This window comes from Schistocerca cancellata, chromosome 5 (genome assembly GCF_023864275.1).
Source record: "Schistocerca cancellata isolate TAMUIC-IGC-003103 chromosome 5, iqSchCanc2.1, whole genome shotgun sequence".
Lineage (NCBI taxonomy): Eukaryota > Metazoa > Arthropoda > Insecta > Orthoptera > Acrididae > Schistocerca > Schistocerca cancellata.
This window is the reverse complement of record NC_064630.1, coordinates 633325728-633343543: the sequence shown is the minus strand read 5'-3', so window position 1 is coordinate 633343543 and position 17816 is coordinate 633325728. Positions and strand designations below refer to the sequence as shown.

General features: G+C 40.4%; 1 protein-coding gene across 1 annotated transcript in view; it reads left to right on the top strand.

The window, feature by feature from the left end:
• Positions 1-5569: 5569 nt before the first annotated feature.
• The window catches only part of LOC126188091 (transcription initiation factor TFIID subunit 11-like), a 46475-nt gene continuing 34228 nt past the window's right edge, over positions 5570-17816 (top strand). Inside the window, exon 1 of the mRNA XM_049929550.1 lies at positions 5570-6124. Coding sequence (XP_049785507.1) covers positions 5691-6124 — 434 coding nt within the window. The 5' untranslated portion in view covers positions 5570-5690. The remainder of the gene's footprint in view (positions 6125-17816) is intronic.

The window sequence follows — 17816 nt, the reverse complement described above, 5'->3', positions numbered from 1 at the left end:
CAGTGGCACGTAAAGTGCCCTCCGCCACACACTGTTGGGTGGCTTGCGGAGTATAAATGTAGATGTAGATGTATGCTCTCTGGCTTATTGGTTGATGGTCTCCAGTGCTAATACGGTGCTTCACCACCGATTTGTCTAATTTGCTCATCACCTGTGGATTGAAGCATTCAGAGAACTCTTGAAGAATGGCAAGTAGCTTCTTCTTTTGTTCCTTAGTGAGACCCAGTGATAGTCAAGCTAGAAGATCTTGTCTCATAGTGGAAGCGCCAATTTCGCCCACAGACTCAGCATGGAAGGTTTCTATGACACTCAGCCGTTTGGCAATTAACAGCCCAAAGTTTGCTATGCACATGCGTCTTGGAACGATCTGCAGTTCTCGGCAACAGTTAACTATCCACAATTCACCGGATTCGTTCTTAAACGAGACGACAGAAGCTGGTATGACCAAGTTATTCTTCAGTGGTATGCATCTATTACATTCCACTACAAGGACCATAGGTTTATGCATGGCATGTCATATGAGAGTTACCTTTCTAGCACTGACTGCTGGAATGATCACTTCATCCAGCACACATAATCTCCACACTCTCGTATGTGCATCTTCCTGTCCACAGTATCTCACCTCGTCTAGCATAATCTTCGAGGGACCACAATCTTTAATGGCCTGAGAAGCTTTCAAAAAGTCCATCCGAGAATGACGTCATGACTACACGCTTGTAAGATGATGAATTCTAAGGGCTGTGTATGGCTGCTTATACCCACATGAATAACACATCTTCCTGTAGGTTTTACATATTTCCCATTAACCACCTTTAGCAGAGATGTTTTGCTGTCGACGAATACAGTTTTCTGCAACTGGCGACGGCATTTCTCCGAAATGACTGAATATGATGCTCCAGAGTCCACAAGAGCTTGGACTGATCGGCCATCCATGAGGATATCGACGTAGTTTCCTATCAATTTTGTAGTGATCGAAAGTGGAGGATTTTTCTCTTCAGCAGCGTCACCTCCACGAAAGGTCGTACCCTTTAGTTTTCCAGGTTACGGCGCCTAGGTGATCGGCTGTAACCTTTAAACGGCGATGAAGACCTCGATTGGCGTCTTGAGGAGCGTCCTCTCCAGCGACTAGCTTGTGGCGATGGTGACCTACGTCGTCCTGCACCCACATCTTCTTGTTCAACTTCGTCGCCCCGGAGTTGTCATTGGCTAAGATTGGTCTGCTGTCTTCTGGCACGGGCGTCATCAAATATCCTCGCCTTTCTCGACAATAGCGCACCACGTGTCCTGGTCGCCTGCAGTGGAAACATACTGGTTGGTTATCCTGGGTCCTCCAGATGTTGGTCTTCCTTGGTGCCCAAACAGGTTCCTCATGCGGCATTGTAGGAACATAACTTCGCCTGAGTCTCGACTTTTTAACCGTTTTAAAGGGAAATGAAGGACGAGAAATTGGGTTCAATGTCTGTTCCACTTCCTCCCTTATGACCTCTTGAAGCGTCTCGTTTTGCTCGCCGTGCGATCCAAGTGCCTTCTGAACTTCCTCTTTCACTATCTGACGAAAAACACTTGTGAAATCAGTTCCTTCCTCCATCACAGACATCGATATGACGTTTGGAAGCCATTCAAACTTCTTGCGTGTAATTCTTTTTTGATGCATTGTCTCGATATACTGGCACTATTTTATGAAGTCGTCTGCTGTCGAAACCTCCTTCAGGTGTAGGGCTTGATACATATCCTCAGCAATACCCTTGATGAGATGTGCAACCTTATCTTCCTCCTTCATTCTAGGATCAACTATTTTACACAGCTCCAAGACGCCTTGAACGTAGGATGCTGTAGTTTCTTCTGGACGCTGTGCCCTGCACTTTAATTTATCTTCAGCCTTGCATTTCTGTCGTTGTGTGTCGCCAAAATACTCATGCAGTTCCGCCTGGAATAATTCCCAGCTTGTGAGCTTCTCCACATTGTTCTCATACCATTGCTTGTCAGTGCTCTACAAGTAGAAAAATGCATTAGCCAGACACACGGTGTTATCCCAATTGTTAAATTTGGCTATATGCTCATATATCTTCAGCCACGTGTTTGGATCTTGGCTATCATCACCAGAGAACCATGAAGGTTGTCACATGTGGTGGCACACAGTTGCTGACATTGTAACGTCCTCTTCTTCGTCTGTCTCCGATAGATTGTGATCTGTTGAATAAGGCTCGAACTCGGGTTTCTCGCCACGTAAACAGTGGCTCTGTCGTGGCCTGATGGGAGCCACTGTGTCGTCGATGATGTGCGCTATCACAAGTTCCAATACCCAGCGTCTCCACCGGAATAATGTCATGTAGAAGAAGGTGTATTTAGATGAATGACTAACTTCACTTACTGAAGGTTTATTCAGCACTTGCACGTACAAGAGCACAGAGCGATCTGCCTCTGGACAGAACACATACAGTATATGTACAGTTACAGAACATTTCAGTAAAATTATTCTTGACATTTGTGGATACATCTAGAATGTACTCAAAATGAATATAGAAATTAAAATTTTACAGTTCAGGTGAGGTTTGAACTCAGGACCCTCAATGCAAGAGTCTAATATCATAAACACTACATCACAGTGACTGAGCTAATCAGCTTCTTCTGTGACATAGGTTGCATAAGAACATAAAAACAAGTTCAATAAAAATAAAGGTATACATAACCTTGCCATCATAATAGCACAAAGTTAAGAGCTGCAAAGCTAAACTAGAAAGAAGCACTGCTTCTATCACAGTAATACTGTATAGCAGTTTACCATTTCGTGTTTAAAAAATTAGCTGAAAGAGAAATTTAAGAAAACAATAAAACTATTGCTTATAGAAAGTCCTTTCTATTCAGTCAATAAGCAAATACTAAAAGCAAAAAGAGTGAAATAGCCATACAGCGAAATAACATTAACATATATGTAGATAGATGCTCTACAAATTAAAGATGCGTTGTTATATATGGTAAAATGGAAATAGTGTTTGTGTAGTTAGACTGTACAGCAGATACAAAACATGTAATTATGTATGATGCTATTGTATTTGAAATTCGTATTCCTTGATAATTAAGTAGTGTGTATTATCATAATTGTACTAAACTGCAATGTAAATATGATATTGGATCTGATCCATACATGTTCATCCAAAGCTGCTAAATAAATAAAAGGACATCAGCACATAGTGTCACATCAGATTGCAATGTACAAACATGCTATAGACTTAAATTTAAACTGAGAATTATAGAGCAATAAATTGCGAATAATCTGTTTATAGCAGATCTAGCTAGATTTCAATCACAGTATGGCTATCATCAGTGTGGTAAGATGCAAGTCAAATTATCGTTACCACTTGCCTGTACAAACAGTCCCTACTCTACAGGGTGTCGAGTGAGAAAAGTTTAATATTTTACACAGTGACAGTATAAATAATCTGAACAAAAGATGTTTGTGAACACAGGACTGTAAATGCTTCGTTAGGGAGATATGGGTATGGGAAGAAACTTAAATTCTGTAAAATCGATGTGCACAACATGAACATTATGCAATACAACCAGATCGTAACCTGACTTTCTTGAAAACAATGTTACAGAGAAGTACAGTTATGTTACACATTTTTACATAATGTTTATTTATTTTGCATTAAGTACATAACGTATTACAACATGCATGTTACATGAATTCAGTTGAAAAAGACATATCACATCTTTTACAAACGGCTTTAACACTTATCATACAGATATTGTACAGTTCACAGAACTGGTTCGAATATCTCACCATGAACGTCAATGCACTTTTGCACTCTAGCGATAACACGTTGTGTTGCTTGTTCAGTTGCCTGTGATTGGTTCCTTATCAATTCAGCACCATCCATGATACGAGAAACAGTTCATCTCGTGTATTTACCTCTGATTTCATCCAAACCCATAAACAGAAATCTAAAGGTGTAAGGTCAGGTGATATTGGAGGTCAGTTAATAGCACCGCCACGGCCAATCCAGCGATTAGGTTAGGTGCAGTTAGATGGTCCCTCACATGCAAGGTAACATGTGGAGGGGCACCGTCATATTGAAAGTACATTCCAGTTCGCTTGGCTAAAGAAACGTCTTCCAATAGTTTTGCAAATGAATTTCCAAAAAATGCAGGCACCTCTCTCCCGTTAATCGCTGATTGATAATAAATAGACCTATCAAAAGGTTCCCGATCATGCTGCACCAAACATTTATGGCAAAATGAACTTAGAGATTGCTATCCACTGAAGCTTGTGTTTTTTCCCGTGACCATCGATGATTATTGCGTGTGTTGTTTATTCCATGTTGATAAAAATGGGCTTCGCCAGTGAATAGTATGTATGGAAGCAAATGACTATTCTCAATTACCCAGCGACAGAACTGATGTCGCTGGGCATTGTCGCCAACGAGGAGATTTTGGACACACAGTATGTGAAATGGATACAGGTCTCTGCATGTAATGTTTCTCATACATGTGTCTGTGGGATATTCATACACAGGGACATTCTTCATATGCTCGTACTGGGACTTCACCCAACACTTGGCGATAATTTCTTCCTGTTCTTGCAAAGTTGGTTGACGTGCACGCTCGGACGAAAAATGTTTACTTGGAAGACAGCCTGTTGCACGCAGGTAAACACTCTGCGATCAGGTAATTGTCGAGTCGGAAAGCGCCTGTGGTATTCTTCGCTTGCAGCGGTAGCACTTCCCGCGCAGAAGCCATAAACGTACACCATATCTGCATATTCCTGACTAGTGTAGACACGTGGCACTGTTAGCAGCGCTTCTATGAACACTATTGACATCATACATTACGCAGCCAACCGATCCGTCGCCGGTACACTACAAAATGCAGCTTACACGGCACAACTGCGCAAACAACGGGTGATTGTACTACTGTGCGTCACATGACCATAAAACGTGGTACGTTGTACAGCGTAAACATGGCATGTAGCCGTGCATAGCCGTGCATTGTTTACAAGAAAATTACGTTACGGTACAGTTATATTGCGTGCACGTTCGCGTTGTGCACATCAGTTTTACTGAATTATATGTTCCTTTCAATACCAATACCTCCCTAACGAAGCATTTGCGTATCTATGCTCATATAGCATTTTGGGCACAGAACTACTTACACTATCGCTGTTTAAACTATTGACCTTCCTCCCCAAACATCCTTCAAAGACAATCCACGTCAGTATTTCAGTGTCAGCTGAAGATGTTCCTTTTCCTTTTTTTTGAATTACAGACTGAGTTGCTAATTCCTCTCTATCAACTTTTACACATTACAATAACAGAAATTCAACTAGCAAATAGGAGAAATTTTTTTCAGTTTATTTTCGAATTTTTCTTTGCTGCCTGTCAGACATTTTATATCACTGGGTAAGTGATCAAAAATTATAGATGCAGCATTGTGCTTCCTTTTTTGTGCTGAAGACAACGTACCTTTTGGCAGACTGAATCCTTCGCTACGTTACAAAGCCATGTTTGTTAAATTTTCGTTATGGTAGCAGTGGTTCACTTGCAAGGGTTTAAATATCGCTGAGTAGTCGTTTTGACAGCTGACAATCGATTGCTGAATTGTTCTATACAGCTGTGGAGTGTGGGGTGTGTGTTGTCCAAATGAATGGTGTTATGTGTAAACAGTAAAGTTGTTGCTGCGTTTGAAAGGAAATGGAAAGTATATTTTCCAAAGACGATTCGGCAAATGAGAGTGAGCTAGAAATAAGTGAAGTATGCACTCCAACAGCGGACGTTAAACAATCACCATCACAGATTCTTGAAAGTACGATTGAAGCACAGGACGATATTCTGGATATCAAGCGAGAAAGTGACAGCGAAAATGTACATTCGGATTCCGATGACAACGAAGTAGAGGACGCTAATATAAACAGAGCGGCCAGTGCACTTGAAGACATTCTTAGTAATACAGGAGAGTTTAAGAAACATTCTAGTGAAAGACCTGTACAAAAGGAAGATCATCATAGCTCTGGGAGTTTCACATCGGGTATTTTGAATTCAAAAATTGACGCATCAGAAAAAAACGAAAAGAAGAAGGAAGCAAAGAGCAAGAAGGAGTTAGAAGAGGAGGAACGAGAGAAAATGCAGTGTGTAACATTGCTTTGTGTTATACCGTTATATTATTATTTACTTGGCCGATTTTTCATAGGTATCTGGCCTATTGAAACCATATAAAATTTGAGTTACAGTGAGTTCCTTTTTTTTTTTTTTTTTTTTTTTTTTTTTTTTTTTTTTTTTTTTTTTTTTTTACTATCCAATAACTACTTTATGAAGGTACTCGTAAAAGTCGCGTATTGGGCCTCCCCCCCCCCCCCCCCCCGTGTTTTTCGATGTGGCACGCACGTAAACATTATGCTTTGCTACCGGTCAGTTTGTTACCACAACTAGATTTTCTGCTTTCACTTTCGTTGCCATTTCTCAACCAAATTGTCGCCTTCCAATCTAACATAGACCTCAGGGTGTGCAGAGATCAGTCCGTCATCACAAACAAGATTTAAGGTGCGTCAAATGCATAACCTTCTGCCACATATTCTCTCATAGTTTTTATCCACTCTGGTATAATGACTGGGAAGGGAGTGGAACCCAAAAATTTAGTTCGTAAGGTAAAGCTCAATGGAGTGTAATTTTGGTTCCAGTGGAAGGCACTAAGAACATACAACTCAGACTAAATTATCGTCGTTGTTATACAATATATGGGTATCACAGATATGTAGTGATTTTTTTATTCCATTTGTTGCAATTTGTCATTCCTGATGGTGGTGGTAAGCGACAAATGCTCCATGAGCAAGCAAGAGACAAGATTTGCACAATTCACACTTTCTTCAAATTCAAACCATGTGCCGCAAGTGTCGCTTGGAACCAACAACAATGCGTTGCTGGTCCATGCCTCGATATGCGTGAACTGCCGACGTTCATGAATAGGGCTATAACGTAAAATGGGGTAGGCTAATAATAACCTGTTCGTGAAGAGCTGCTGTAATAACTATAACAGTTTTGACATGTATGTGGGTAGCTGGTCATTATTATGTTATGGAGGTTTTTTTATGGAAATGCGCTTTTGGTCTCCAAAACATAGCAGAACATGCTGGACTGTTCAGCAGTGTGCTGGTTTTCTGTTATTTAAAGGTACACAACAATGTTCTGTTCCTTGTGCAGCTGATCAGCAGCACACAGAATAGCTTCTACCAACTCCTTTCGTGAGGCAGAAATGATGTAGTAACTTTATACATGCTGTGCTGTTACACTCCCTGTGAGTGTAAGGTGTACATTCCTTTAAAGTGATCGTGCCTACATTGGATTAACTCTGTTTTGCTGTAGGTTACTGCTCATATGCTGTCAGCAGACTCCATAAACAGGACACCAGAAAAACTATGACAGCCTGCAGGGTTGTTAACCCTGTGGTGCATAGCGTCCACTACAGTGGACAGCTGTTAATGGTTGCTTCTTTGGCATTTTCGATCAGTCCTGAGGCTGCAAATGCACACAGTTCACTACAGTGGGCACTCCTTATTGGTGTCGTGTCCTGCATGCATTTGCAGCCTCATGACTGGAAACGTCAGAGAATTGAAAGTTGCCCACTGCAGTGAAATTCATGCACCACAGGGTTAACATAAGTGGACATCTGTCTGACCAGAGGATGAAGATAAGTTAGACAGGGATAGATGGAGTTGCTATGAAAGAGCTGTACAAAGGTCTTGATTTTGCATCAGCTCTGAGAAAAGTGTGCGGAAATGAGAGCTTTAGTGGAACAAGCAAAGTGGGAAGTCGGCAGGTTTGTCAGCATATCGAAATGACCGAAAGCTGCCAAGCAACAGTGTCTTGCCATGAGTAGTTAAAAACCTCAAAGTAGTCTTGTTGTGTGCCTCCAGAAATTAATAGAAAATCAGCATGCTGCTGGATGACTCAGTATGCTAGAAACTCTAAAAGAAGTGGCACTGAATCTAATGAAGGTTACTGCTTTCTAAAGAACTCAAACCTATAGTGGCAAGGGGTAAAGCAACTACATGTCCTTGCGTGTATGAATTTCTGATAGTACACAAAGAAGGAATGTCCCTACAACTCATAGCAAACAATATCAGTAACTGACATGAGTAGTGGCCAAACATGTGGCAGAACTATCTAAACATGTAGTGGGACACTGTACAAGTGAAGAAATCATTTATTTATTTATCCATATGGGCCTCATTCTATGATAGAATTGCATTTGTTGCTGTAATATAATGAAAAGAAGTAGCTCAAAAATATACATACAGAGTTCACAGGTATCCTTTATGAGGACAGAACAGGTGGTTGGCCTTGGCCTTGATAAAGGAAACATCTCGGCATTTGCCTGAAATGGTTTAGAAAAACCTAGATCAGTATGACTGCACAGAGCACACTCCACCCTCCCGGATGTGAGGTCAGGTCTTCACAACAGCACTGTCTCCTTTGGTTGGTCTGTATAGTATAATGGTCTTTGATATAAAAACAGTTTTGTTCTTCATCTCTGCACACATCAAAGACGCTTGCTGGTGACTCTGGAACCATGAGCTTGCTGCTTTGCCCCTTGTACTAATTCAGGTCAGTTTGCAAAACTGGCTCCAGGCCTGTAAACGTGCTGATATTTCCCATAGATGTCTTCATGTTCTCCCCTCAATCCATCTGAAAAACTGAGCCTGCATATCCCATAATGGGTGAGATGTTGGACTCAGGCAAATGACAAGACAGTACAATTAAGCACTATAGATCTTGGCACATTATTTTCTCATAAAAGCATTGCATTATTATAAGGTGACAAGCTGTTCTGAATTGTCTAAGTGTGGTTACGTAGTATGCATTAGGCCTACTTACGAAGAATGTTTTAGCTTTGTATGGATTGTGTATGAAGAACATTTTAGCTGCCCGTTTAAACAAGCATGTTTTGGTAATTTTTTCAACTTAATTGAACAGTTTGTTATGCAATTTTATTTCCTAACAGAAAATGCTGTTTTGAATCTTTTGTCTGTTTTTCCTTGGTAAATGTAGGCCCTAAGTCCAAACTGGCTCTTGTTCCATGATTATGTATAGAACTTGGTAATGTATTCCCTGATACATAAAACAGAGAGCCCAGCTTCTTCTTCCTGAAACGTTTCTGCTTATTCAGCCTGTTCGCAGAACCTCTCCCAAGCTTCTCTTTTCTCCTACAATCTATCATTTAGCATGTCCTCCCATTGCAGCCTTCTTCAGTTAAAATCATCCTTACCTGGTCTTTTCATCATGTTCATAGTCTTGCAGTTGGTCTTCATCCGGATTCTGTCTATTCTAGGGCTCTTCTTGTATATCTTTTCTGGTCCCAATGTGGTCAGACTATTTAAGCCTATTACTCTCCTTGGTTTCTTTTAGGGGCTTGATCTGGAGGGTGTTTAATATTGTTTCATTCATTATCCTATCCTTTCTTGTCTTATCTCGGATTCCTTGTAGAAAGTGCAACTTATATTCTGCTCAGAACATTCTTTATCAAAGCCCAAATTCTGATCCACAGGTCAGAATTGGCAGATGATGTGGCTTTTGTAACATGATCTTTGCTTTGGCAGGTATTTTTCAATTTGTAATTACGTGCAATACTCACTAATAAAATTTGAGCAATTTTCTGTTCTCTTTGAAATTTTATCCTAGATGTTTCCTTTTTTGGTTAATTTGCTTCCTAGATACTTGAAAACTTCTAGTTCTTTAATAATTTTTCCATTGCAGCTTATGTCATTCATTTTTTAAATTTTTGTACCTATTTTCAGTAGTTTGCTATTTTTTAAGCTTATTTCTATGCCTATTTCTTCAATTACTCTCTGCCGGGTATTTATTTGTTCTTCCAATTACTGCTCATTTTCTTCCCAAATCATCACATCATATGCTAATGCTATTATTTTCACATCATCTTCTGTTGGCTCTTTACAAACTTTTCTTATGATCCAGAATGAGATTTTCACTCTGCAGCAGAGTGTGCGCTGACATGAAACTTCCTGGCAGATTAAAACTGTGTGCCCGACTGAGACTGGAACTCGGGACCTTTGCCTTTCGCGGGCAAGTGCTCTACCAACTGAGCTACCGAAGCACGACTCACGCCCAGTACTCACAGTTTTACTTCTGCCAGTACCTCATCTCCTACCTTCCAAACTTTACAGAAGCTCTCCTGCGGACCTTGCAGAACTAGCACTCCTGAAAGAAAGGATATTGCGGAGACATGGCTTATCCACAGCCTGGGGGATGTTTCCAGAATGAGATTTTCACTCTGCAGCGGAGTGTGCGCTGATATGAAACTTCCTGGCAGATTAAAACTGTGTGCCCAACCGAGACTCGAACTCGGGACCTTTGCCTTTCGCGGGCAAGTGCTCTACCAACTGAGCTACCGAAGCACGACTCACGCCCGGTACTCACAGTTTTACTTCTGCCAGTACCTCATCTCCTACCTTCCAAACTTTACAGAAGCTCTCCTGCGAACCTTGCAGAACTAACACTCCTGAAAGAAAGGATATTGCGGAGACATGGCTTATCCACAGCCTGGGGGATGTTTCCAGAATGAGATTTTCACTCTGCAGCGGAGTGTGCGCTGATATGAAACTTCCTGGCAGATTAAAACTGTGTGCCCAACCGAGACTCGAACTCGGGACCTTTGCCTTTCGCGGGCAAGTGCTCTACCAACTGAGCTACCGAAGCACGACTCACGCCCGGTACTCACAGTTTTACTTCTGCCAGTACCTCGTCTCCTACCTTCCAAACTTTACAGAAGCGCTCCTGCGAACTCGCAGGAGAGCTTCTGTAAAGTTTGGAAGGTAGGAGACGAGGTACTGGCAGAAGTAAAACTGTGAGTACCGGGCGTGAGTCGTGCTTCGGTAGCTCAGTTGGTAGAGCACTTGCCCGCGAAAGGCAAAGGTCCCGAGTTCGAGTCTCGGTTGGGCACACAGTTTTAATCTGCCAGGAAGTTTTCTTATGTTGTTGTCCCTATTAAAAAGCACTGGTGAGATCACACATCCTTGCTCATCTGCTCTGTCCGTTATAAAGCATTCTGGTTTTTTGCTGTCTATTTTAGCACAATTCCAGTTGTGGCTCGTGGTTTCCATATTGAGGAAGGCTGCAACATTCATCGATCGGAATTAACCTACACCTCAGACTACCCTACAGATCCGTCTGTCACCACAACCAAGATTTCAGTAGGGGAGGGGGGGGGGGGGGGACATCACACTCTACCGAAGGTTCCCATACTACATCTTCTTCCTGTTTCATAATCATCAACTAAATAACATATTAAGCTAACTCCAAGGAAAAATCTATAGGTAGCTTATTTATCCCACAAATCGTACTAAAAGATACGTATTGAAGAGACCTTTAATGCAGTATATGTTAGCTTCATTGCGTGCTTATAGTTTGTGGTATTTTAATTTCTAAACTTCAGACATTTAATGTGTTGTGCACTCAGACTGCCATGTTTATGAGTTCATATGACGAATCAGTGATGTTTCCATGATGTCGTGGATCTTGTGCTGTCATTGGTTGACATGAGCAATTGCCATGGAAGTGTACAGACCGTATTTGTCATATTTACTATTGTGTATTACAAAAATATGTACTTTAAGTGATATAGTACACACAGCCATTCATCTGCATTGTACAGTGCTCTGTTAAAATTGAGTGTGTATCCTTGTCTGGATTTACAGTGTTTTTCTTCTTGATTCATGTTTACTTCTAATATGGGTGCGCCAAGTTTCTTCACTTTCATTGTAACCACATGTTCCAAAATTTTACCTAATAAATTACACACTTTATTCATATTGTGTTGTTTCTGAGCATGTGGTATGCTGCTGCTGTTCGCAAGAAAGTAAAACTCAAATTCATGACTAATGCATTGACAAAAAGAAACTTGCAAACAACGAAAGTCACCCACAGTCAGCAGGCAAGGAAACTTAAGTAATGGGACATATTTTGCACACTATTGCTGTAATCATTCATGAAACTCTCGCTAGGTAATGGTACTTATGTTATTGTAATCTAGGGCACTCTGGTGAGACATTTGCGAACTTATTCCAGCAGTGAATATAATAGGCAATTGCAGAAACAAACAAACAAACAAAAAAACCTGTCTAAACCACTTTCAAAAAAATAATACTAAATGTCGATTACAGCTCATCAATGCATAATAGAGATATGCAGAGACAGGGATTCTATAGTGAATTTTCAGCAACTCTGTTGATTCCCTTTTGATGTAAGCAGTGGGACATGAAAAATTGTACGCCAGTTGGTAGGACACCCTTAGGCTGAAATGCCAGAGTCTTTGTGGTGCCCATAAGAGCTGTACTTTTGAGGAAGCCACACCCCCAAAACCTCTGCTACAGGGCGACTGATAGCTGAAATCTATTATTTACAAGTCAATAACAGTCACTGCGTGCAACAGCCTCTGAATGGAGGGCGACCTGAGTGTCATAACTGTTTTTTTAAATTTATGAATACAACTATGATATCTTTCTCAAATTCCATTTGTTTTCTGTAATCTGTATGGCCAGAAAATATGGCATCTTTAGGCCGAATGATCTTCCTTATTTGTGGTTCTACCATATTCATGATTTTCTGTAAAATTATTTTCTCATAAAACTTCATGCAGCAGCATAATAATGGTACTCTTCTGTGTTTCTGTTAAATAGGTACAATAATTGCCTTTGTAAAATCATCAGAAATTTTGACATATGTCCACACTATCCTCATTATTCTATAGAGCCACTGAATTCTGATAGGTGATACCGCTTTGCTTATTTTTACTGTGATGTTGGCTCTTCAGTTATGCCATTTTCCATTTCTAATAAAGCTTTCTCTGCATCCAACATCTGCAGATCTTCTCTTTCTGTGTACTCTTTTATTAGTTTTGCCTTCCTCTATCTCATCATGTATGTTTGTTTCATCCTGTCCTTAATTCAGTAGTGTTCTTTCCATACTTCCAAACCTACTTCTTCCTTCCGCACAGGTTTTCTTTCGTTGTTGATGAATTTTGAAGTATTTTCTTATCGTGTCTCCCTGTTTTCTAATATGTAGTGTAATACGTTCTTGTCATGCTTAGAATTCTCTTCTATTGTGAACTTTTTCCAAGCCATCTTCTTAGCCAGTGCTGTAGTTTTCCTTGCTGCTCTGCTTAGTTGTTTTCATTTGTCTGTATTATGTTCCATTCTGTTTTTGGATTTTGAAGAGACTGCATGTGCAATTCTTTCATTCCACCTGGAGTTTCTTTGTGCCCGACTTTCTTGTATTACAACTGCTTTTAGGTGGGTCATTCCATGTCAAGTGACCTAGAGCACCCAGCTCGATCCTTTTCAGTTTTGATGACATTTACATAGTCTGTACCTGAGGGACCTGCTTGAACTTCTGCAAAGTTTCAGGTTCACCTGTAACTTGGTTGATCTTCTAGAGCCATTTTTGTGAAGACCACTTTTTCAGAGACTGAGAAGTCATGAAGAAATCATCAAGTTTGTCGTGCCACAGTTCCTAATCTAAAAGACTAGCCCCCTTGCTTCTTAGTGTAGTGGTACAACTTCTTGTGTTCAACACATAAATGATGCAAGTAAAGTTCAGAAAGCTATACTTTTTGCTTTATCTCAGTTCAAAGAGGGCAACAGATCAGCCAGGACAAATTTGCTCCATATTTTAGCAAGGCATAAGTAGAGAGGCAAGGGCGCTATGGACCTGGCCTTTGCCAAGCTACTGTCTGTTTGGCTGTTAAATATTTCACAGTTTAAGACCTAGCTTGTGTGTTTAATTACTGTGTTACCATCCTGTAAATTTGCTAAAAAAGTGAATGAACCAGATTATACTTATGTTCAAAGTTGTCTCAAACTGAACATCTATCATGTTACATTCATACCGGTCAATAGAGCATATTTCATTCTATTAGAAATGCTTATTTCTATTTTGGTGTCGCTTTGGGTAAGGTGCAAAAATTTCGCCTAAGCAATTAGCATTTTTTTCTAATCCAAGAAAAATCCTTGTGTTGGTCCATGGTAGCTATGCAACTACCTCTCTCAGTGACTGGTAACCCTATCGCCGAGTGGCCGTGCCCAACAGCCAGGCACGGTCAGCCAATGGTGGGTCTCTTTACTGCAGGTTCCCTCTCCATCAAGTAAGCAATTCTTGCTGTTATAATGGAAGTTTCTTTACAGCTTTCAGTCCTTTTAAGGCACAGTATGTCATTAGATGGCATTGGGAATCAGCATTACTACAACTGCGTGCATTGACTTGATACTGTTTCTCCATTTTATCAAAAACTTGAAAAGCTTCAGACACTAACCTCAAATTGTCAAGTCCTACTAGGTGTGATTGGAAAGTTTTAAGAATGGATCTGCTACTGGTTACAGGTTTGGTGGGTAGGTACATGGAGGGTAGGGAGTGAGTCATTGCCTTGTCCTTGAACGCCCTCTGACAGGAAACTGCGTTTCCATTGTTCAGTTTGTTGTGGCAGCTGGTTGAGTGCAGGTCTGTTAGGGCTTGTTGCTGGATTCTGTTTGCATGAAAATGGACGTAAAAACAGAGCAATGAGTTTGTGTGAAATTTTGTTTTAAAACCAGGAAATCAGCTTCTGAGACTTACGAACTATTAAAGACAGCTTTTGGAGATAATTGTATGAGCCAGTCAAATGTTGTTGTCTGTTTCAGCAGATTGAAAAATGGCTGTGAATCATTAGAAAATGAACCACGGTCCGGCTGTCCTACTACCTCTAAAACGAATGAAAATGTTGTGAAAGTTTGCGGCTTAGCCACGCTCTGATCGTAGACTTACAGTTAGGGAGATGGCTGATGAACTTAATTTAAATTTCTATGCAGTTCAGTCAATTTTAACTAAAGATCTGATCATGGGTTGAGTGCCCGCAAAATTCATTCCAGAAGTGTTGTCAAGTGACCAGAGACAATACTGACTTGAAGTGTGCTGAAAACTGATTAATTGGACTAAAAATGACCCAGATTTGTTAAATAGTGTAATTACAGGTGACGAATTGTGGGTATATGAATATGATCCTGAAACCAAAGTGCAATCTCCGCAGTGGAAGACTCCACAGTCACCACAACCAAAAAAAGCATAGCAAAGTCAGTTGAAGGTGAAGACAGTGTTGGTGATTTTTTTTTCGATTCTACCAGTATTGTGCATCATGAATTACTCCTGGAGGATAGAAAATTAACCAGGAATACTATAAATGTGCCCTCGAGTGTTTGTGCGAAAAGGTGTGGAAGAAAAGGCCTGCATTGTGGAAAGACAGAGTTGGGTGCTACACCATGACAATGCTCCAGCTCATCGTGCGTTCTCCATTGTTGAATTTTTGACCAAATTCTAATCTTGTCATCACAATCCCTATGTGAGCAATACATTGCGGTCTTAGTATATTCCCAGAGTACTCATTTTAAGCTGCTTCATAAAGCTTCATTAATAAATTTTCCCGGCACAGTGTACATCTTGTCTTCAAGAGTCTTCCAGTTCAGTTCCTTCAATATCTCTGTGACACTCTCCCATGGGTTGGAAGTCATTTGTAAGCAATGTCCATTATATTCATATCCTTACTTAGTGTTATGCCCAAGTATTTGCATGAGTTGGATGATTCCAGTAGTGACTCATAGATATTATAATTAGGAGGGTACTAAGTTTTGTGTGCAGACAAATGGATCGTCTGATGACACAAATTCGACATAACGATTCAAAAATTCATTTTGAAATCCTATTTTCTGTAAGCTCTTGTATGACATAAATCTGTCAGTTGTCACTTTCATGCCCGACAATATAAAGTGCTTTGTCAGAAAGACTAAAGCTTTCCTCCCCCTTGAATAAATTCAAACTATTCAACACTTGCGAGGATTCTCTTTCAGGGTTACCAAATACCCAAATATGTTAAACTTCATTTTTCAATGGTCACCCTTTCTGGTATTTCCCAGTAGCTATATGCAATTTGTCTGTTCTGACAACCTTGTTTTGTCCACTGATTAGAACACACTCGTTAAAGATTCATATGATGTAACTAACTTCTCAGCAGATGCCATAGTAGTCGCACACAGTGTTCGTTGATAATTGTGTTTCAGAATCTTCCTTTGTAGTGTATAGCCTCTTACCCAACAATAAACTAAAATTATGCTCTTCTCAGTGGATAAATTGGAACTGTCAAATCATGCATTCTCCCTTATAGATGATCCCTTTTGACTCTGGATGCAGTGCAGTTGCAAAGGGAAATCAGCATACACACCTTTGTTGTGAAGTTTCATGGAGATGAGTCCATGACATTCTACACAGTTCCTGTTATCCTCATTTGGAAACAATCCGAAGTCCCAACAAAATTTCAAATAAATTTCTGCATTACATAACCGAGAAATTAGATTTCATTTTGTAAGACTATTGGCACTTGAAAGTGAAACACTTTCACTCATCACTATTCACAACTGAAAATGATAAACTATGTTTCGCTGGCACTGCACAAAACATTTACGATAATTCACCACACCAGAGTTGTGCGATCAGCATCGAATCGCAAGTCTGACATACATTGTTTGGGTTTGTGCCACACCAAAAGTGCTCAAGATGTTTAGGTAGTTATTACTAGTGTTTCTCTCAACATCTATATTAATATGCATGTCCCCCCTTATTGCTTTGTTAGTTTTGGGGGCTGAGACACTTACCAGGACTTCAGTTAATTTGTTGAAGAAAGTATCGACATTACCAGTAAGTGGTTGATATAACCATTGAATGATTAACTTTCTGTGGATGTCTTAGCTTTGTACATTCAGTAGCTGCCAATGTAAAATGTTTGTTTACATTATTTGTGATCAGATCTTCTCTAGTTTTAAAATGTATCCCACCTCTGATGTAAACCATTATCCTCCACCCTTTAAGGGTGTGCTGTAGTGGCTTGAACATTCATATAACACAAATGCTATGTGCTATATTTCATTAATTCTACATCTATTCTGTGTATTGCATATCAGTGTGCTATTCAAAGACTGAAATCCTGCTTCAAGCTGATGTATTTACTATACAGATTGTTCTCCGCCCCACCCGCTCTCACTATCTAATCATCTTTGATAAAATCCTCACACAGAGTTTTTAAACCATCAGTCACTTTGTTCAGACTACTACATCATCATCATCATCATCATCATAATCATTTAAGACTGATTATGCCTTTCAGCGTTCAGTCTGGAGCATAGCCCCCCTGATACAGTTCCTCCATGATCCCCTATTCAGTGCTAACATTGGTGCCTCTTCTGATGTTAAACCTATTACTTCAAAATCATTCTTAACCGAATCCAGGTACCTTCTCCTCGGTCTGCCTGACTCCTCCTACCCTCTACTGCTGAATCCATGAGTCTCTTGGGTAACCTTGCTTCTCCCATGCGTGTAACATGACCCCACCATCTAAGCCTGTTCGCCCTGACTGCTACATCTATAGAGTTCATTCCCAGTTTTTCTTTGATTTCCTCATTGTGGACACCTTCCTGCCATTGTTCCCATCTACTAGTACCTGCAATCATCCTAGCTACTTTCATATCCGTAACCTCAACCTTGTTGATAAGGTAACCTGAATCCACCCAGCTTTCGCTCCCATACAACAAAGTTGGTCGAAAGATTGAACGGTGCACAGATAACTTAGTCTTGGTACTGACTTCCTTCTTGCAGAAGATAGTAGATCGTAGCTGAGCGCTCACTGCATTAGCTTTGCTACACCTCGCTTCCAGTTCTTTCACTATGTTGCCATCCTGTGAGAATATGCATCCGAAGTACTTGAAACTGTCCACCTGTTCTAACTTTGTTCCT